Below are 22,661 nucleotides of genomic sequence, written 5' to 3'. Positions count from 1 at the left end.
TGTCATTGGAACTCTTCTCCTTTAAGAGGCTATTGAAACCCCAGCAGCAGAGGGAATAAATTCCTTGAAGTCAAGTCGTGATATTTTTGATATGTGAGTTGTTACCTTCTGTATAATTGTCTATTTAATTGCACATTTGATGGAATAATAACAATACACTAGTGTCATACTTTGAATGTTTAGTAATTGCGGCCATGAGCTTTGTAGCTTCTGGTTCAGGTTTGTTTTCATGGCTTCCTCCTTTTGTTTTGGTTGGGTGGGAAGATGTACATTTTAGAAGGTCCTACCCACACTGACACCATATTTCTTGCTTCCTGTGCCCATCATGTTCCTCCATATCATCAGAGGGTGGTAATTGCTACCTATGTATCACCATACTCTACCAGCTCCTCAGAATTCCCAGTTTTCAATTTTTAAAAAGTAAGCCACGAGCACTTTTCATTGTGGCCTACAAGAGGAAAGGTGTTTCTCAACAATGAAAAGGACTAGAGACTTTTAAAAATGAAAAACGGGAATTCAGTGGAGTGAATAGATTGTGGCAACAAATGTAATAGCACAACCGTAATTATTTTCAGTAAAATAAACCCATTGGTGACATGTTGGGGGGGAGAGTCAAAGAAACTGTAGCTGACAGAGGAGAGTACACATGATGGTCCTATGTAAGCACTCTGTGGCCAAATGCAAATACCTCTGCATTCATGGTGGTGGTGACAGGGAAACAGAGAATCCTGGTGCTCGTTTCTATTTCCACTCTTCTGCAGAGTTTGTCTATCTCCTCATCTCTATTTGAATTCAACTTTCGCAGTCTCTCCTAACAGGGTGAAAATGCTTTCTTGTTCTAATATGTGTAAACACACTCCAGAGAGTTACAATGATCAGACTAGGAGCTGGGAGACCCAGGTTCAAATCCTCAGTCTTTCATGGAAGCTCGCTGAGTGAACTTGGGTCAGATTAAGCTACATCACAGAGTGGTTGTTATGAGGAGAACGGTGTTGTAAGCTGTTCTGAGTCCCCACTGGGGAGAAAAGCCAGTTATAAATAGCTGCATAAATAACTAGCACAACATAGTTTCAGGAAAACTATCTCCTTTCCCCACACAACGGCTGAAAATTGAGGGATGTTAGTGTGCTCACTTTAAGCCTCTCTTCCAGGTAGTTCCGGATTTTCCTCATGTGAGCCTCATATGTTTCACAGTGCTTGTTCACCAGTTCTGCTGCCTGCAAAATAAAAACTACAAATGTTTCTTGGTGCAGTAAACACGATTTTAAAAACTGGAGAAAACTGGAGAATGTCCTTAGAAAATAAAGCAGGTGATAGATACCAGAGGTAGTGCTGGAACAGGCAGGAGAGCACTGTTAACCTCCCATTCACACCCAAAGGAACCATCACCGGGAGGAACGGTGGCTCAGTGGTAGATCATCTGCTTGGGAAGCAGAAGGTCCCAGGTTCAATCCCTGGCATTTCCAAAAAAAGGGTCCAGGCAAATAGGTGTGAAAATCCTCAGCTTGAGACCCTGGAGAGCAGCTGCCAGTCTGAGAAGACAATACAGACTTTGATGGACCAGGGGTCTGATTCAGTATAAGGCAGCTTCATATGTTCATATCAGCTGAAAGAAAGCCCAGTACACATACATCTGTGCTGCACTCTCAGAGGCAAGAAAATCTGCTTATGTTCTCCACAAGCCATTGCACAGCTCGGAACTGTTTAGAGCACTATTCCCCTCCCCTCCTATATTTACCAACCAGTGTGGTATCCCCATCTTGTTCCTGAAAAGTTGCTTGTATAACTGCAATTATTGTACAGTTTCTCCAGTTGCTCTCAATCCTCCTAGAATCACAGCTTCTGACCTTTCATCCAGCTCTCAACAACTGGACCCATAATGATGGGAAACCCCTTGCATTTGCTATAAGCCATTTCCCCCATCACTGTTCTGCGCTGCACAGGCATGCAAGTAATGCATATTGGAAGCTCTTACTCCTCATGTCAATCAAAGTAACACAACATAAGACTCTGCCCTTATTTTGGCATGAGAGCACTACCACTGCCAGGGGAAATCCCAGATAACCTGGATTATTTTGTGCTGCTTCAGCTGTTAAATAAATACGACAGCAACATCGGGTCTAAGTTTGAAGATTGTTTTGCTATAAGAAGATAGTTTGCTTCTCCTTTTTTTGTGAAGGAATGCAATTTGTACAACAAAGTTCTAATCAGCATTTCATCTGTACTCCTCTTAGTATTACTGGTTAGCTCACCTTACCAAGACCAGCAATCATCGGTGTATTCTCAGTCCTAGAACAGAAAAAAAACAACAGGTGGCTTTAGGCCCACCCACAGTATAGTCATCTTACCCAGCACAATATATGCTGCACAGGTACTATACCTATTTGGACAGTTATCCTAATTCAAACACTGAGAAAGGTGGAGAAAGTTATTCTGTGGAAAAAGAAGCCTGATCTTGTTAACCAAAAAGTTCTGATATTGGCAATAAAAGAGGGGATCTTCTCTAAACCAGCTCCAAAAACCAATAGAGAATTATTTAAAATCTATGGCAACCTTCAAACATTACACTGCCTACTAATAAGAAGGCTACATACATTTTCAATGAGTGATAGTTTTCTGAACAGTCTTGGCATACTACCCACCTGGATATCCTTAACCCTCTGTACTGTACAGAATGTGGCTAATGAACTAAGCAATACCAATTTTGCACAGATGAGCCTTTCAATTACTTTCCTGTGAATACCCAGTGTACAAACATGAGGAAAATATTTTTGAAGTGATTAATATGTTTTCTTTTTACTGCCTTATTTTGCAGCTCCTCAATCTCAGCAGAAAAAAGATACTTTGCTCACAGATTCCAGTACTGGCCTCTCAATCGCTTTAGGCCCACCCACAGTATAGTCATCTTACCCAGGACGAAAATTACATTCCTGTCCACCTCCAAACAGCATGGGATAGAGAGGGGTGGAAGTACCAGGTCCTCGCACATACAGAGCTCCGATCCGTGGGCCATAAAACTACAACAATAAATTACAAAAGATATCTTGGGACCCCAAACAAGTACTAAGTAGTGATCCTAACATGAGAGAGAAAAACAAAAGTAAAACTAACATGGGCCATAAAATGAACTCTCACCCAGAGTGGAGAAGTGAAAATAAATGCTTAGAGAGAGAGAAAAAAAACTTGGTTGCTGCTAAAGGAAAACAAAGAGAAAAAAATAGATGGATCCTATACACTGTGCCACTGACCACTTTTCACTGTCTTCTATATACATTATACAATGGACAGGTCCACATATTTCCCTCACCTGTTGTCCTCCAACTTGGAATATTTAAAACCACACAATAAACATACTTTTGGATGCCACAATTAGTTTAATAATTACATTTTCAGTTTTACCAAACCTCTCCGAACTCCTGGCAGAGAATAAGAGAAAGCTGTAATGGAATATTGTTCAGCCATATCATGCTCCAACACAGTACAAAAATCTTGAACATTCAGCACCATCTAGTGGGGAAATTCTTATGTGCATTAAACACAAATGAATTAATCTTTAATTAATGACCTTTTAGGTATGCCACAAAATTATGATGTTTAAAAGTTGGGATAATTCTCTCACCCACAGCACAACAGCATGAGTGCACATGAAAAGTTTCCTGCTGAACAAATCCTAAAAGTAATCTGTATATCAAACCCCAAACCAGAGTACTGCAGATGAGAGAGGGGTATTTTTTACCTCCCCTTTTTCTACCCTGCATGGGGGAGTTTGGAGCAGAAATTGGGCTCAGGAGGTGCCTGCCTTATGGTGCTCATTCCTAACCCTCTTTTCATCCCTCCACATTCCAGTTTACTTTAAGCCGATAAGGACTCTATTCATTTTACAGCTAAAAGAGTCCTTGATGGGGGGAAATGTTAATTATGGCTAGAGGACTTTTGTTGTTCCCCAATCTTATTTAATCCTCTTCCTCAGAACTCTTACTTTTAAAGGCTTCACAGGCCATGAAAGCAGACAGCCCTCAAAACTAGGGATGGGAATTATGGTTGGAAGATGCATGCCTCATACAATTCCCACCATCACTATTACCTTGGTTTCCCTATTTTTCTACTGATATTTAACTGCCCTCAACCTTCTGTTCTTCTTTGAGGGAAAATGATCAAGTTCACCGAGTCATGGGCATGCATGTCTTTTTCTAAATTTACAGACTTATATTTTCCTGAATATTTGGGAAAACCTCTGAACATATTTAACCTTCAGCCTTATCTGCGGTGGCCTCTTTTTACGGCCCTATTGATTAGCATAGATCCATCAAGTTTGCAGTTAAAATGAATAACTAAAGATTCAGAACCTTCTACCTGCAAATGTAGCTCTATTAGACATGAAGGATGAAAGGGGAGGCATTGCTAGCAGAGCCAGGAAGAAATTGCTATTTCTGTGCATACTCTGTGTCACCAAGGTATCTATAAAGACACCACTGTTCATTTCAGTTTTACATTTCTGAGACCATTTCTGAGACCATATGAAAAAACCTTCCAATCAGCTTCCAAAATGGAAACCACATGGTGGCCAGGAGATCTACAAGATAAAGTAGTCAGCAAAGAACCAAGAAACCAGAATAGTAGTACTCAGTTGATCAACATTTAAGAACCAATGCACTTGATTTTTTGAATTCAGAAGAAGACAAAGTGAGATAGTTATATTGTTTGTTCTCTGCAGTGTCTGTACATATTGAAAACTCTGTACTTGTAAGGTTAAGAAGCAGTGAAAGAGAAATTCAAACAAAAACTTGTACAACTCCCAACAAATCTTTAGACATCTTCTTGAGAAGAGAAAAACTCTAATATCATATGAGTTGGAGATAGCACACTGAACTCTTCCAATACATAAGGAGCAAATGTAGCCCTGCACCACTGCCTGCAATCCAGCATATTCAGAACTGCATGAGTGAGAATTACGTAAATGGATTATTGCCAGTTTCCAGTTTGGCATATTAATCTCTTTAAGACATTCTTTATTCTCCTCTCCACATTGACTATCCAAGATACACAAACACTCTACAGGTAGAGAACAAGCTCCCAGCTCAGTAAGTAATGGGATAGTCATGGCTGACCTAGATATGTGGCCATCTCTTATACAACATACAGAGATGTCTAAAGAGAAGACAGCCATACCTTGTGTCCTACAATGGTGAGATAATCCACTCCCAGGTCCTGCACGTTCACTTGACCCTTTCCTATCATCTGGGCTGCATCTGTGTGTATCAAGATTCGTGGCAGACCAGATGCCCCTCTCCTCTGGTTGAGAGCTTGAATCTGCTTACTGAGTTCTGAGATAGGCTGATGAGAAAACAAACACAGTCAGGGAGCTTCGTACTGACAAAAACACTACTTACTGCCTTTCAGGTTTGGTATTTGATGCCACTATAGAATATCTTACATGAACAAGTGACCACTTCAGGCTGCTTTGCACATTATAGCTTCCATATCCTTGAGCCAAAGAGTCTATTTCAAATTTCAATTATCATCCCAATCCCTAATAAGATTAGAATTGTTGAAGACATTTCGATCTTGATCTGATATTTTGTCTATTTTCTATTTTTCTAGTCTTATTTCTGTTTCATTTTGTGTGCATACTTTAACACATTTAGTCATTAAAAACTAATATAGGGCTGACTGAAAGATTATAGGATACATGACTAGTTAACCTCATGAAAAGGAATAATGAGAAGGGGGAACAGTTACCGGTAATACAGAGGGAAAAGGAGAGAGAAGAAAGACCAGTGAAATTTCTCTGATGCATATTTGATATTAACAATTCCATTTTAAAAATTCTTCCCTGGGAATAAGCTCCACCGAATAGCCTAAGGATTCTGAGTGGACATGCTTAGGACTGCTCACTATAGTGTTGTCACATACAGAAAACTAAACCCCTTCCCCTTGAACATGTGGGCAATACTAACTAAAGGAGCAACTCACCATGACAACTCCAGTCTCATTATTAGCCAGCATAATAGAAACCAGACATGTGGTTGGACGGACTGCTGCAATGACATCATCTACTTCCACCTGCCCAGTTGCTTTGGACACTGGGACAAAAGTGGCTTCTGCAAATTAGAGTGCAAACAAGCTAATGCCATAGTTCATTGCATGAATCACACTACTTTGGGGAGTAGTTTCAGAAGATGTGTAATAAATATATTCTTTTAAAACCAGCATGATGGAAAATTAATGTTCATATACTTAGGTGATGGACTGTCAAGAGTTAATGCCTAACAGAGTCTGAGAACTTTTGAGTGACAGGTTGTTCAAATGGAATGCTGTTGAGAGTGTCAGTTAAGGAATGACAGTTAGGAACTGACAGTTGAAGAAGATACAGTTAGGCACTGATTGTGGACTGGGAAGGAGGCTAGGGGAGTGAGTGGATCAAGGAGGATCCTCATTCAAGCAAAAAAAAGGAGAATAGCTAAGTAATTCATGCCCAGTTAGGAGTGTGTGTGTGTGTGTGGCAGGACAGCCATAGGCAAACATATAAGAAGAAAACTGATATAGATGCTGCTCAGCAAGAGAGAAGACGGAAGGGAAAATCATGTGTGTGAAGGAGGAAAGAGGGCAAGATCTTCATAGCTTATTGTCCCATTTTCTATTTTTGTTTGAAATATGGGAACGTACACCTTCTTCCACATACACCTTCCTGTTCATTAAAATCTGGCCCTGAGAATTATTTTGTGATCCAATCTTGGACTAGGTTGGTATCCAGTGATGAACTATGAAATCAATCACCAGTCATACTCCAGCAGATCCTGAGCATATGCCATTTCAAGAAGACTCAGAGACTGCTCTTTCCTTTCATATTTAATGTGTCTGTGTCATTTTGGGAAGCTGAAGTTTTTGTTAGGCATCTCTCTTAATATGTTTATCTTGTTTTCTTTTACTATTTTACCACAGTCCTATTTCATTTTGTATCTCACATGTGCACACACACTCACATACACGCACACACATATACAAATACAAAAATACAGTGGCTGATACTCACCAGCCTCATGTTCTTTCACCAAGTGCTCCACGGGGAGGAGGACTGAGTCATGTTCAACAGAAGACACAATTAAATGTGGATATGTCCCCCAAGTTTTCTTTTGATCTCTTAGCCCATTATGTCTCTGCTTGTTGCCTTCTCTAAAATACTTCATTGCAGTGTGGATCACCAAGTTATTTGCCTGCAGAAAAGGGCAGGATACAGATCCTATTGGTTACTTCAAATCAGGGGCATTGTCAGGATTTTTTTCCTTTGGGGGCATTTAAATAAGTTGGAGGGCAGGTGCTAGAGCAGGAGATGGGCAAGGAGTCTGCTATGCTGCCTGTCTGCAGTGTGCCTCTCCCTCACCACCCCAGCTGTCTCAGCTTCCTCCAGTGCCAGAGCAGGTGATGGCCAAGGTGGGGAGAATCTGGAGCAATGCTGGAGTGTGGCCTACCTACCCCTACCCCCTTGAGACCCAGGCTTCACTGCTGTCCTGCACTCCTATCATGAGTGACAGCTACAAGCAGAGCCATCCCTTTCAAATGAATGCCATTCCCAGGGCTGCCAAATGCACATCTATTTTTACCTGCTCCTTCCAGCCTTCAACAGAGACAGACAGGAAGCAAAACTCCCATCATTGTAAAAATGGTCAGATTTGGAAAAGACGAAAAGGAAAAGCTGCCTGCAGGAATTCCTGGTGCGCGGTGCAGGGGAAATGAAAATCACAATTTGTGGACTGGGAACCGGAATTCTTTCTATATGATTTCCTTGCTAACTCTATGGAAGAAATGCATCTGCGCATTTGGGCATCCCTGGGGACTAGCAGGGAAAGGACGGCACCAGCCGCCTCGGTCTCTTACTGCTGCCATTGTTTTCACCCCTTGCAAAAGTTCTTTCCAGGAATCTCTTGCATCCGGCAGGCACAGCAGGGGCAGGATGCCAGCAAGGCACACTGCACTGCAGCACAATTTAAATCATTTTTAAAATTTGGATTACTGGGTAGATGAAGTTATGGGGCATGGAGGTTAATAGCACACCCTACCCCACTGTGGCTACAGGCCTGCTTCAAATCCAATTTTGAAAATATAGTCCTTGGAGGGCAATGCACTAGTCTATCAATCAAGTGAACTCTTGGTTCGGTCTCAAAGGCAGATCTATAATAATTAACAGAATCAATCTATAAGGTGCTCAGAGGTGCTACTGGACTTAAATCTAGCTGTTCTACTGCAGACCAACACAGCTATCATCTGAAAGAATCAATCAGTCATGCCTTGCCTGTTTTAAATAAAAACAAGACCTGTTCTGCACAAGAAGCCTAACTTTTCTTTTGCTCTGATCGATGTTTTTTCAGACTAACCTGGAACTACAAATAAAGTCTGTCATATTTTTCTTTTTCTTTTACCCTTCCTCTGAGGAGCTCAAGATGGCACACATAGTTCTACCCTCCACCATTTTATTCTCACAACAACCTTGTGAAGTAGGTTAAGCTGAAAGATTGACTGGGCTAAGAATGGTTTTACTATAGCCATCCAGGAAGTTTTATGGGGATCTGAACACAGGTCTCTCAAGTCTTAGCCCAATAACCTAACAGCAGTGCTTAGACCACACTGGCTCAGAAAAACCTACCTGTGTGTTCTGGACTGTTCTTTTTGCTGCTTTTCCATCTCACCTCTGTCTAGGGTTCTCTGACTCAGGAAATATCTGGGGACTTTGGGGTTAGAGCCAGGAGACTACGGGTGAAGCCAGGAGCTAGGTTTTGACAAGCACAATTGAACTCCAAAGGTAATTGAGGCCATCATATTTAAAGGGACAATGTTCTTTTTAAATGCCTTCCCTCCATTGGAAGTAATGGAGGATGGAGGCACCTTCTTTTGGGACTCACAGCACTTGGTTGTTGTTTTTTGGAGGAGTAGCACCAGATGCTATGCTGAAAATTTGGTGCCCCTTTCTCAAAAAACAGCCCCCCCTCCAAGGACCAGATACCCACAGATTGATTCTCCATTATACCCTATGGGAACCGATCATAGGGTATAATGGAGTGCCTAGCAGACATTTCCTCCTGCCCCCACTTTTCTGTTAACCATGAAGTGAAGGGAGGGCCTCCAGGGGATCCCCTGCCCCCACCTGGAGATTGGCAACCATGGGTTCTCCTTGTGCTCCAGATATAGCAAACTTAATCATGGAAAATTTTAAAGAGAAGTTTTTCATGAATATACAATGCAATCCTTTTCATGCAAATATTGTACAGTATTTTAGATAGATGATATTTGTCTTCTATATAAAGATCAGAGCACGCTTGACAGTTTTGTGAGATGGTGTAATGATGTACACCCAACTATTAAATTTGAAGCTCACAGCGATCTATTAGAAATTAATTTTTTAGACACCATTGTATACAGGAATGAGCATGATCGGCTTGGAATTAGACTATATACAAAACCCACTGATAAAAATTCTCTATTGCAATTTGAATCCTTTCATCCTCCTCACATTAAATATAATTTACCCTATGAGCAGTTTGTAAAAATCAGTTTGCACAAAAGAAACTGATTTTTTGAACCTTTATAGACATTTACAACAACGTAAAGAGAGAGAGAGAGAGCTATCCTGAGGATGTTTTGCAGAATGCTTTATTAAAAGCTAACTTTAAAGATAGATGTGAGTTATTGCAGGATAAGATGGGATCGCAACAGAGATCAGACCAAAGATTGGTCTGTGCCTTCCAATATTCAGTCAGATCAAAACAGATTATCAACATTTTGAGAAGGCATTGGCACATGATAGACGAGCTTCCTGGGTGTGCTTCTTTTCCCATGATTGGCTGGAAGAAATGCAGAACACTGAGGGACATATTAATAAGATCAGACATGTGTGTAAAGATTCCTCCTATGCAGGCCAGACTAAGGGGCCATTTTAAATGCAGAAATTGTTCAATCTGTGATAATACTATTGAGATTAAGGAATTTACTATAAATGGTTTTACTTGGAGATTGACTCATCTAAGCACCTGCACCACCTCAAGAATAATTTACATTTTAAGGTGTCCATGTTCCAGGCATTATGTTGGCTCAAATATGCGCAATTTGAGAGCACGTTTTTTGGAACATATTAGATGCTCTCATTGTCCAGCACTGTGCTGAATTTGGACGCTCATGTGATGAGATACAGTGTGGAGTGGTGCATGCTTATAAAGGGCATCAATATAATATAGAGAATGTTTCTAAAATCCTACTGCAAAAGGAAGCCTTTTTTATTCATAAATTTCAGACCATGTTCCCCCGGGGTCTGAATGCCTCACTGGATTTGTCTGTATTTGTTTAAAAATGGCATGAAAATATATGTGTGTATATCAGTTTAAGTGTAAATTGGATACAGTTGTATGGTACTATGTATGCTGCCTGAGAATCAGGTGTGTTTGAGAACCATTTGTGCAAGCTGCAAAGTAACATTGTATTGTAATGTATGAGCAATTGCCTTTAGCACAGGGTAAGCATTGATTGGTTTGTATCAGAGAAATATTTGTTATGCTTAGTTATGATTTGTATGGTAAATGATTATTTTATTTATGTTAAAGTTCCAAAGCTAAAAGAAAGCGGCCAGTGGAAGGTGAATGAAACACAGAACTGAACCTAGGACCTGTGTAGCCGCCGCACCTGTCAGACTTTGGTCTGCTACCCATAGGAGGAATCATATACAAGTGTGATACTGTCTACGTCTTTCAAGCAAAGGAGAACTGAGACAGTGGACTGTAAAGTACTACTTTACAAGAGTGATGTGAAATAACATTCTGATTTTGAAAGTACTACCTTACAAGAGTGGTGTGAAATAACTTTTTGATTTTTCTATGGACATTTAATGAATTTTGGCTTGTGATGATAATTGCATCATTATGAAAAAAATTGCTTAAGCATTTATTTGCAACATAAAAACGCAGTGGTTTATTTCTAGTGTTTGCTAATCAGTACACTGCAGTTTCCGGTTTGCCCCACCTGGGGATTGGCAACCATACCTCTGTCCCACCAGAAATGAAGATGATGTCCTGGGGCTGTCCTCCTACCATTCTAGCCAGACTCTGACGAGCTTCACTTATGATCTCTTTAGCCCTTTGACCTGTAGAATCAAAGCCCAAAGTTCAGCTTACTGATAACTAAGAAAACAGAAGTCTTCAAAAGATAGTAATACTGAAAGGTTATACCTATGCAAATGTTATTCCAATACAATAGCAATATGTTAAGAAACAAAAACAAATTCCAGAAGTTTGACTTTGTGGTCTTTACAAAAACATTTATCAGTGAGTGATAAAGACTGGGTCACAGAAAAAGAAGCATTTCATTACAGTATATTAAAAACCTGGTTAAAACTGAAAATAGAAACAAGTTTGGTCTGTGACTCTCACATATACCAGAATGTCCCCAGGGACACTAAAAAGATGTCATAAAGTCAGTACTTTTCCATTTGATCAGTAAAATGAGGTTGTTTCTGCATTGTCTTAGCTAGCTCTCTCTCATTCTGTTTCAAATCAGCATGAGTATTCCTGAGCTTAAGCATTACCATTCAGAAGTGCTCAAAGTGTTTAAAACAAATGCATGCATTATCTCTGTTCCTTTAATAAATGTGCAATCAAGTCAGAATGGGGGAGAACCTTCATTGCCATTAATATAACAGGCAACCGTCAGTGGCTTGTTGAGTTACACGGGCAAATGTAGTCAGGTTCCTGTCCTGAATAAATTTATTATCTAAAACAGACAATGGAGAAACAACCAGAATGTTTGCATTGAATTAATGTGGCTAACAGTGCAATCCTGAGTAGAGTTACACCCTTCTAAATTCACTGAAGTCAAATGTAATTTCAAATTCAAATATATCATGCTTCTCCACTGGTATATTGCTTTGTAAACTGATGGGGAAATGTGATGTTCCTGCGACATCTGTGCTCTTTTGAGGAAGAACATCTGGATAACTTCAGTAACTGAAATACTCTGCTCTTGCACAATTTACCTGTATTGAAGACTGAGAGCTCTCATGTCTAGTTTGACCCTTAATCCTTATTGCTAGTGACTTGAACAAGGGATTGAGCTTCAATTGAAGACCCACTTGTATGCAAAAGGAGATACTCTCATACTTCCACGCAAGCCTGCTCTCACCTGCTGTGTAGGAACTGCTAGGATTGCCCCAAGCTTCTTGCATGGCTTCACTAACTGTCTGAATCACCTCAGGTGCCAGTGGGGTGGTTGCATTGTAATCCATGTAAATTCTTCTGCAGGAAATGGAGCAGGATTGTTACCATAGAAGAGGAAATCAGATGCATGAATACTATAATTGTTCAGTTGGAATATAAATCATTTGATCACAAAAATGGAAATTGTTCTTTTAACAAAGTTTCCCTGGAACAACTGTTGCTACAACATTTAATGAACAGCTGACACTAGTATTCTGAAGTTTAAAAACCTGCTGTCTTTTTTCACACTGATGACTGTGTGACACCAGCTTTGACAAACATTTCATCTGAAGCATGCATAAATCTGACATCTCCAGATTCTTTTGTTCATAATCAAAAATAATTTTCTATCAGTCTTGCAAAATTAACACAGTCTTGCTGTTCCTGGCCATCTGCCCTAGGACCCTTTTAATTGTGTCAGGAGATCTGCAGCCTGATTTTTGCACATTTCTTCAGGAGCTGACTTCCAATTAAATCACAGCTCACATAAGAGTATCTTGGCACTTTGCATTATGAAAAACAGCCTCTTCTAAAGTAATAAGAACAACTAAAAACCTGCTTGGTGACATCTTTCCTTCTCCAGCACAGCCAGTTTCCTCACAGATGTCCTTTCCTTTGTTCACTAGCACCTTCTTGGCTTGAATTTCTTCCATAGTTGTGAACTTCCTTTAAAAAAAAAAGCAATGTACTGTTAAAATGCCTATAAACTGTACAGATAATTTAACTCTCAATTACTTTTGCCAGTTAACAAAAGAGAAGGCATGGCTACTGCACTGACATCAGAAATACTGTGTCATGATCCAAGCTGGTTAGTTCAAATCAGGTTTGTCATACTGCTAGTGTCTACCCCTCATGCTGTATGCACATTACTTCATGCTAAGAACTCGATTTTGTGGCATAATCAGCAGGCATAGGCAAGAGGGTTTGAAGCCCAACTCAGTCAAAATGTGACATTTAGTTCCTCCATAGTGTGGATGAACTAAATGTGACATTTAGTTCCTACTCAGTCCCTGCCTCTAGTTACGTATCCCTTTTGCCTACAGTTCCCCAGCCTCCAAAGCTCACAGACAGTGTATGGTTCCTCCTGTCCCTCGGACTCACATAAGTTTTTGGTCTTCTTCATCTTATTCCTTCCTCAGGCCAACATCTCTTCTGCCTCTTTTTCATCCACCCTTCACACAATTTTGTGCTTTTCTACCAAGAGGGCATCCTCCAGTCTTCCCACAACCCTTTTAAGTATGAGGTCTATTCCTGGCATTACTAGTTAAGGGACCCCAACTGGGTGAGCTACAAAAGGCTACTCCATGACACATCAGGGAGCAGCTGCTACTCAGACCAGCCAATGTTAGATTAGACAAACCCACTACAATCCCACCACATTAGCATACCAGCAGTGAGGAAAGGAAAGGTCCCCCATGCAAACACCAGTTGTTTCCGACTCTGGGGTGATGTCGCTTTCACGTTTTCACGGCAGACTTTTTACTGGGTGGTTTGCCATTGCCTTCCCCAGTCATCTACACTTTCCCTCCAGAAAGCTGGGTATTCATTTATCGACCTCCGAAAGATGGAAGGCTGAGTCAACTTTAAGCCGGCTACCTGAAAACCCAGCTTCCGCTGGGGATCAAACTCAGATCGTGAGCAGAGCTTAGGACTGCAGTACTGCAGCTTTAACACTCTGTACCATGGGGCTCACCAGCAGTGAACAGCTGCTCTATTTGGGTGACTGCCGTGGCCACATGGTACTTCTCTGTGTCAGACTTGAGAGAGTAGGCAGCAGTGGTGAGAGGCAAGAATAGCAGCTTCTATGATTGGCCACAGCCTGAAAGGGAAAGTCAGCAGTAGGGAAGAAGAAATGGCAGAAGCCAAGAGGCAACCTTCTGCCCATCCCCAGCAGAGTTGTTACCAATATGGCCACCTGCCATTTCTGCAACAATTGTAGCAAATCCAATAAGACAGGCTGCCATAGTCCCCTGCTGTGGTCACCACACCTGCACACACTTTTGCCATCATCAGTTCTGGAGACATTGCCTCAGCAGTTGCTTGAGCTACCAACAAGACTTGGACAGCCTGTTCTTCTGGGCATGCTATTGTCAGCCCTTCCTGGTCCCAAAGCTTGACTTTTCCCTGACTTTGTGTTGAGTTTAGAAGCAATCTTAGTTCAGCCTGATGTCACCCTGTCATTCAACTGTGGGGATAAAAGTAAAGCTGGATTTGGGGCCAGCCAAAATCCATGGACTAAAATCTGACTCAAAGTATTATCAGATTACCAATCTAGAATTTACATACCAGAGCCTCAAAACATACAGGTTTTGTTCAGATAGTTGAGTAGTTGAGTCAGCACCTGTACAAGAGGTGAGAGAGCCTGCAGCAGCTCCAGCCAGCTATCTGGCTTCCCAACTCACACTTAAAAAAAAAACCATGCTAGACACCAGTGTTCCTGCTAAACTGTGTATGTGAACATAGGAAGCCCTACTCAGCAGCACTGGAGCTGTGAAAAAGATATTGGATTTATATCCTGCCCTCCACTCCGAATCTCAGAGCAGCTCACAACCTCCTTTATCTTCCTTCCCCATAACAGACACCCTGTGAAGTCGGTGGGGCTGAGAGGACTCTCACAGCAGCTGCCCTTTCAAGGACAACCTCTGCCAGAGCTATGGCTAACCCAAGGCCATTCCAGCAGGTGCAAGTGGAGGAGTGGGGAATCAAACCCAGTTCTTCCAGATAAGAGACTTAACCACTACACCAAATTGGCTCTCATGGGACTTGCAATGCCCATTGCCCATTTTAAGATTGCAGCTGTTATATTCTGCTCAGGATGTGAACTGCTCCAGTCCGGGGCAGGGCTGGATTAAACCCTGTGGAGGCCCCCAGGCAGTCAAAATCTTGGGGGGGCTCGCAAATTATCTCAGGGTCGGAGCGCCTGGTCCCTGGCCTACGCCCCGTTGTAGCCTGCAGCCACCTTCTCAAAAGCCCCTTTTACTAAACTGTGGGGAAGAGGCAGAGAGAGGCAAATTGGCAACAACCCCAGCAGCAGCCACACCAGGCAAGTCGGGCAAAGAGCAGCTCAATTGCTGGCTGCGTGTCCAGGCTGGGAGGGCTGCAAGCAGGTGGGGAAATGGGTGGGAGGGAGTTGGCCCGGGGCCCCTAAAGGTGTGGAGGCCCATAGGCCGGTGCCTACCTGGCCTATTTGTTAATCCAGCCTTAGTCTGGGGGGGGGGAGGGGGATGGGAAATAGAGGAAACACTGCTAGACACCCTATGAACTGCTGCTGTCAGGGGCCAAAGGCCTCTTAACTGCTAGGCTGCCTTACAAAAATAAAACATTAAAATTAATGGTGCAATGAGCAAGCTTGAGTTCTTCCATATAATATACAAACTATTTTTGTGCATTTGGCAACAGAACACAAAGCAGGACTTTATGCTTTTGTTTGCTTCCTGCTTTGCTTCATCCATTCCTTCTGGTATTCTCATTCCCCCCTCCACACAAATACACATTTTCTGTGTTATTTATGCAAAGGTCCCTTGGTGTCCCCTTCTCCCTCTCTTCAACAAATAGACAGCTCCTGATGTGGATCCAGCCACTGAGCATGTAGTACCATGGCCTACTGTTGATCAAATCATAGAAATACAATCATCAGTACCTTCAGATGATGAAGTGGGCAAGTCCTTGGCCAGAGTATAGCTGAGCGCTGTGCAGAGAAAGCTGTCTATTGACATTTCCCCCAAGCACACGGTACACTTCTGTGGGAGCTATTCTCACTTTGGACGGGAGAGAACATACTGGGGATGCAAATGAAACGGCAACTTCTTTTTATTTATACATTTTGACACTAAATCTTTGCAAAGCAAAATGTTAACCAGGGAAATTGAAACTGGATCTGTGGAAAGCAAAATGGAGGAAGCTCTGAATGGTTTATTAGCCGCAACAGCCAAACAAAACCTCCATCTCCACCAGGGAGCCGGTTGTCGAAGGAGCGGAGCCTACAGACAAACAACAGAGAATGCCAATCATCTTCGTGCCCGCCCAGCAAGTCTCCGCAGCCGCCAGTCCCAGCACTCGCTGGAAACAAAACTCACAGACACTAAAAGCAGCATCAGAGCCCCCAAGGCCATCCTTATGTGGACCTCAGAGCACAGTCATTGGCTTCCAAGGCACAATCCCTCAAACAAAAAAACCAATCCGCACCCTACAACTCACCCGCTAGCTATTGGCTGCTATGACACTTTTTTCTCACACATCAGACCAATCATATTCCTACAACGCGAAATAAAAGGGATTAGCACGGCGGCATAGTAAACCACGGCTCTTAGACCTGGCGCCATGCGTTTTTTCTCCCGTATTGCCAGTCTCGTTAGTAAAACAGAGCACTGGTGGTGCCCGGAAAGAACTGTTTATCCCGTTTGATATTTGGAAGCGTTCATTTCCGCCCCAGAGATTCATAACGTCTCATTATGACCGTTGTGGCTCAACGACCAATCAGCTCTGAGCTAAAAGCCAATCGGTTCCGCCAAAGGAATGTGATAGACGCAGACCCTGCGGAATCAGGTCCCCTTCCTGTATTCTAAGGTTTTCGTCCACCGGTAAAGGTTACCTGACAGCGATTGGTCGTTCTTATCTCCCGGTTGTGTCCTTATTTTTCGTCTCTGTGCAAGCAATCCCTCTGGCCGTTCTTTCGCCTCAGATATAAAGTGAGGATAAAAGACAAGTTGCCAACATTTGCATTAATTTTTGAAAGTACCTTGTGATTGAGGCTTGCGCATTAGGTCATAGAGACGCTAGGATAGAAGAGCTACTGCGAGGTATGTGAGCGTTGCCCTTTTTCAAGATGGCGGAGAGGGGTACTATTTCCCTTTTCCCACTGCGTAGCGATCCTTGACTCTAAGATGGTGGTGGACGGGCGGCAGGCGACTGGCGTCCTTGATTCGGTTAGTTTCGAGGCCCTAAGGCAGGTCTTAGGGGCGAAGGGCAGGCACGATAAGAGCTGGTCAGGCGACGGGTATAGATTCTGGCCGGCTTTCGAGGAACGTTTGGAGCCTGGGTCTCTGGCGGCCTAGTCTGTAGGGTGGGGAGGGAGGACGGCGCCCCACCCACCCCAGTCCACCTTCACGGACCTGTGTTGTTTTCGCTAGCTGAGGTTGTTTTCTGGCGTTATTTTCTAAGGTGAGAGTAAGGCTGGGGTGTGTGAAGGCTGGATCGCTATGCCCATTTTGCCCATGACATACTGGCAGGCAATAATATGCGTGCATTTATATAGATTTTTCTGTCAGACCAAGGATTTTAGATCCCTCCGTGGTTCTCCTACGCGTTTTTAAAGCGCAGCGTTTTCTTAGCTAACAGCCCCCCCTCCCTTTTATGATCATATTTTACTTCCTCTGATTGGCCTCCGTAAACCAATTTTGCTAGATGCTAGGAAGGAAAGCGTTCTCCATTATGGTTGGTCCGCTGGTGTATTCAGATGCATTTAAAAGAAAGACGGGATTTCAGAATTTATGAACGTTCTTGAAGTCTCTACAACTAAATTTGTTGATTCAGCATCTCATCACATTTTAAAAGCTAAGTGAACACACAAATTTGTAAACATTCCGTGTATGCTGTCTGATGCTACCTCTTGGATACTTCCACTCTGCAGTCAGTGTAAGGTTTTCTCCTTCTGCCCCCTTAAGTATTTTAGAACATTCTTTCAAAGTATGCTCAGGAAATTAAAATATAATGGGACTGAATCTTGTTGATAGCATTATGCATGAACATGTTCATATTGAGAAAGTGTTTGATATTTCAGTACAGATAACTGAAATGTAGTGGCTTGTAGAAAGATATAAGTGGGGCACTTCAAAACAGTTGCTAATATTTCTGGGAGGGAAAGATTAACAGATCTTCAGACAACTAGGAAGTGCTGCAGCATATTCTTTGAATACAGCCTTGTCACTATACTATTCATTTTTAGCAGGCAGAATACAGACATTCAACTGCTCATTAGTGTGTGGTTTGAAAATGTGTATGATTCAGACAGTAAGATAACTGCACTTGTAGTATAGACAAACCCTGCACCATTGCTAGAATCTAGAGTTCATACTGAAACCATATTATACATGTAATATAAAAATTAATAAAACTTATGAGGGAGGAAAGAAACATGGAATGACTTTCTGCAGTGAATAAAATATAACTAGTGTGTTGCCCGTGAACTGTTTCTTAGATTCATGTTCTGCTAGAACAAATTATTTCTATACCAACCGAAAGACTGGAGGAAATGTAGGTTACAGGTAACATGGATTAAATATCTGTTGAGATGCTATAGTGCTGCTCTTTAGGACAATATTGTTTTGCAAATGATTTTATTAGTTTTTATAAGGCTCCTTCATCCCAGAGGTTGGTGTTCAGAAAAATTGTATAGAAAATATTTGGTTATAGATGTTAAGTTCTTCTTGGTGTTTCAGCTTTAATTCTTTTGATATCAGGCTTAGATGGTGAGTAGCTTAAAAATACAATTTTTATATTTTTGTTGCTATGAATATTCTGATTCAAATGCCTAATATCTTTTTCTCTTTTATTGTAGCTTTTGAAGTAAAGTGAATCTGGAAAGAAACAATGGCAGCTTTGGATACTAAAGCAAAAGCAAAGAAAACTCTGGGAACTGTTGATTATGTGGAGTCATCGGAATTTGCACAAGGAATTCTGCCTACAAAGAAGGATGTCATCCAAAATATGTTATATCTGTTGCACCCAAAAAGAGCTGGGCAGGCCCAGAGATCCAAAGAAGATGCTGCCCAATTGCTTGCTGAACTTCTGCAGGAACACTGGTTATTTTGCAATTTGTACACCATAGCAACACATAACATTAAAAATCATATACTTAAGGTATATGAGGAATTCTCCAAGTTGTATCAGTCCAGAAAGCGAAGAAAAAATGAGCTGTTTACACAGAAAGCGGATGACTTCAACAGGAGCTCAGAACAGCTTTTTGATATATTTTGTACAGATACAGTTACAAGAGAGAAACTGGAACAATACAGTGGTGTGAAGATGACAGACACTGAGTGGAAATTTCTTGAAGATCAAAGAAGTGAAAGAAAAATGTACTTTGAGGACTTCATGGATAAGAAGCAGATGGAAACATTAGAAAGACGAAGAAAAGTGCAGTCACTGGAACATTTCAGGAAGATTGCAGAAGAAGAGAAAGAAACTTGTAAGCGTAAAGGAATGGATTCCAATACAGATGAACAGCCAGATGAAGAAGTCAGTGATAGGAATAAAGATGACTCTTGTCTTGAACACAGCAAGGGAGTTGCAGACTTTTCACATAAGGCAAAAAGGAAGCGTCTATCTTCTGGCTGGATTACGGGGACTCCAACTTCAACTAGCTATGGCGAGACAGTTCCTCATGAATGTCAGCATATACGTATGAGCATCAGAAAAGTCAGACCAGGGTTCTATGAGACTTTTGACAAATATGAAAATTGCTAAATTCACATGTGAATTGCTAGTGGAGGTTGCTTCTGTTGAAGTTGAAAAGAGTTTGGAGAGGTCTTAAAATAGCCTGATCAATTGGAAGTTGATGTAGATATTATGTTGGGCTCCATAAATGTACAGCAACAGCACCAAAGCTATGACACCAGTAGAACATGGCTTTTAGCTTACTGAGAAGGTTAAAATGTGATTTGTTTTGGCCTGTATCAGTATCTTCACAGCTTAAAAGTGCTAGATATTAAAAGGCTGTAGCATAGCAGAGGAAGACAGAATTAGTTTGGAAATGCACATTAATGCTAATTTACATGAGGTTAATTTAACTACAGGATCAAGCTATCTGGAAAGATGGGGCATTCACAATCACTTGCAGCCCTGATTCTAAAAAACCTTTTTTACCCAGGTGTAGTACAGAAGTCTGCTAAAAGAGGAAGTGCAAGACAGTAGGCATGTTGTCCATTCCATCCTCAGTGTCTCCAAGACTGGAAGACTGTGATCAGTTCAGGAAAAAAAATGGTCACCAATCAGATGGTTACTAAAAGGAGACTGTTATCTTAATGCAGGATCTTTCTGAGGCTCTTAGTAGTCTGTTGGCTCTTTAGGTGTTCCAATAGAGCATACACCCCCATTGTGAAATTGTAATTGGTTCTGTAATTCAGAAGTGCTCTAGTTTCTTGCAAAAAGCCCTCAATCCATAAGTGATTTTAAGAAACTGAGTATCTGCAGTTTACAATTCTGTGAGATTTGAAAAGGTTTGGCACCTTTGAAGACTACATGTTTACTGAAGGAGATAAATTGATTGCTTGGCCTGCCTTTGCAGATACCTAGTTCAAAAGAGACTTGTGAAGTTCTGAGAAAATTGGTTTGTTGGAAAGAAAAGAAAGATCAGGAAATGTACACAATGGCTTTAGATATAAATGTGATAACAACTATCTATCTTCTGCATTCTTAGCAATTAAATATCATTGATGGTGAGAAGGATTGTGATGAAGTAGAATTTGTAATCAGATACATGAGACTTTCATATGTATAAGAAATGGAACATAACACAGAATGGGAGTGCATAAAGACTATGAATTCCAAATGTAGTGGTAATACAATTGTAATATTCATTGAACCAGGAAGTTGTTTTTAAAGCCTAGAAAGAGATTGTAGTAGTATGTTGTATACATTTTTGTTTCCAGTTCAGCACTAAGCATAAGTCCTGTTTTCTTGCCTTCTGGCTCTTTTTTTTTGATAAGGCAGGTTGAAATACAAACATACTATATGCATGGTGGTATGTGCCCCTGTTACATGATTTGGTGGGTGACATGAGCAGAAACGCACATGCATATGTTCCATTTGTATAATCTTACCTCAAACAAAAAAGATCTGAGAAATTCAGCAATATGCATATCCTCCATAAATAGTTTTTATGGGTAAATGTTTCTGATGTACAGAAAGATGTACAATATTGTCAGAGTGGAGATTTATGGAACCATGGTTCACAGATGTATGTATAGTACTTGATGGTTCTCAGCTGGATATGAACTGTCTCTATTAAACAATGTGTTTGAGTTGACATTGGATGATGTGAAAGTTCATTCGTGCACAGTGATGAATAGTTCATTCATGTGTGTACATCCTCATTTGATGCTGTAGTGAATGTGTGATAAATGTGCTTCCATTAACAGGCCAATAACCTACTGAAGTTGCTTTTTTAATATTCGTTGCCTCCTAGTTTTGTTCATACGTTTTACCTTCCATATATACAACTTTTTAAAAAAAGCCAAGTCATATTTTTGGTCGTTAACTTTGCATCTTGCTTCAAGGCCAAATAACATAGATAACTAGTCCATGTTGTTTCTCTCCCCCCCACCCCCGAAAAAAAAAAGCTTCGGGAGTACAGACGTGTATTGCTCAGTGTTATTAGGTGGGATGTATCAGCAGTATAGGCAGCTATGCTGACAGAAATGATTAGGAGCAGTGTGCCAGTCTGTGATCCTGTGTCCTCATTAAAAACAACAAACAGGTTAATTGCACCATAAAATTAAGTGGTTTACTGTGGCAATATTGGGTGTAAAAATCTGTTGTAGTCAATAATAGAGAATGTGCAAACGAGAGAAGTCACTGAGAATAAACAATAACATAACCCAGCGGTTATAGTGACAACTAACTAATGATTTGTATAAACAATAAGACAATAAAGGGTCATAGGTCCCTAACAAAGTCTCAACAAATAATGATTCATGTGCTCAAAAGATCCAAGCTAAGGACGTCTTCACAATATAAACGTTTCCTTCAATGAAAAGGGTTCCTTCGATAAATGCTTTTGAGCATTAGCCGCAAGTGAAGGATTCCATTGGAGACCATTGGTCCCTATGAATGTTTAAAAGTTTCACTATTGATTATTTTCAATGTTTATGGAATATTCCCTGTTGATAAAGAATTGGAAACAGGTGGGGCAGAAGTCCAGGGAATTCCAAGATATTTTCATGTTGCATTTATTGAAGGAACCCTATTCATTGAAGGAAACGTTTATATTGTGGAGAAGACGTCTTCAGCTTGGATCTTTTGAGCACGTGAATCATTTTTCGTTGGGACTTTGTTAGGGACCTGTGTCTCTTTATTGTCTTATTGTTTATGTAAATCATTAGTTATTTGTCACTATAACCTTTGGGTTGTATTATTGTAGTCAGTAATAGGCCAGTTAGTCTTTAAAGTGCCATAGGCTATTTGTTGTTTTGCTGCAGTACGCTATAACTGTTTAACATATCTGGTAATGATACGAATAACTGAAACCCTTGGGATTTGGATTTGCTGAAGTGCCTCTTTAATAATTAAGGTCCTGATGTAGTGGCAAAGCAATTGTTTATCACCTTTTGGGATCATGAGGGTTTTTTTCCTAGCCAAATGTGAATAGAGTAGCTCAGAAGTAGTTATCTGCCTGCCAGAACCTGCAGCCATCTTATCAACATATATTCA

At 41.1% G+C, this 22,661-nt stretch overlaps 2 protein-coding genes across 8 annotated transcripts in view; one reads left to right on the top strand and one right to left on the bottom strand.

Annotated features, from left to right (window-relative positions):
• The window catches only part of SCLY (selenocysteine lyase), a 30,807-nt gene extending 17,908 nt beyond the window's left edge, over positions 1-12,899 (bottom strand). For both annotated transcript variants that reach the window (XM_060240863.1, XM_060240862.1), the window contains exons 1-9: positions 12,789-12,899; positions 12,160-12,272; positions 11,025-11,125; positions 7,034-7,214; positions 5,974-6,101; positions 5,170-5,334; positions 2,911-3,017; positions 2,253-2,289; positions 1,134-1,217 (exon numbers count right to left, since the gene is read on the bottom strand). In XM_060240863.1, the coding sequence (XP_060096846.1) occupies positions 1,134-1,217; positions 2,253-2,289; positions 2,911-3,017; positions 5,170-5,334; positions 5,974-6,101; positions 7,034-7,214; positions 11,025-11,125; positions 12,160-12,272; positions 12,789-12,886 (1,014 nt within the window). In that variant the 5' untranslated portion in view covers positions 12,887-12,899. The remainder of the gene's footprint in view (positions 1-1,133; positions 1,218-2,252; positions 2,290-2,910; positions 3,018-5,169; positions 5,335-5,973; positions 6,102-7,033; positions 7,215-11,024; positions 11,126-12,159; positions 12,273-12,788) is intronic.
• A 3,628-nt stretch (positions 12,900-16,527) lies between these two features.
• Positions 16,528-21,258, top strand: LOC132573961 (uncharacterized). Of its 6 annotated transcripts, none has more exons than XM_060241961.1 (2): positions 16,528-16,921; positions 18,790-21,258. In XM_060241961.1, exon 2 carries the CDS (start codon positions 18,822-18,824, stop codon positions 19,695-19,697), a length of 876 nt encoding a protein of 291 aa, XP_060097944.1. In that variant the 5' UTR covers positions 16,528-16,921; positions 18,790-18,821; the 3' UTR covers positions 19,698-21,258. The 6 variants fall into 6 exon arrangements, with proteins under 6 accessions (XP_060097944.1, XP_060097943.1, XP_060097939.1 ...); XM_060241960.1 differs by having other exon boundaries at positions 16,528-17,032; XM_060241956.1 differs by having other exon boundaries at positions 16,733-16,854.
• The last annotated feature ends 1,403 nt before the right edge of the window (positions 21,259-22,661 follow it).

Source organism: Heteronotia binoei, chromosome 6 (assembly GCF_032191835.1).
Source record: "Heteronotia binoei isolate CCM8104 ecotype False Entrance Well chromosome 6, APGP_CSIRO_Hbin_v1, whole genome shotgun sequence".
Taxonomy (NCBI): Eukaryota; Metazoa; Chordata; class Lepidosauria; order Squamata; family Gekkonidae; genus Heteronotia; species Heteronotia binoei.
The sequence above is the reverse complement of the archived record's forward strand: the minus strand, read 5'-3'. Positions and strand labels throughout refer to the sequence as shown.

Bases quoted from the DNA above. Each gene is read 5' to 3' on its own strand.
- LOC132573961 (XM_060241961.1), top strand. From the start codon at position 18,822: ATGGCAGCTTTGGATACTAAAGCAAAAGCAAAGAAAACTCTGGGAACT.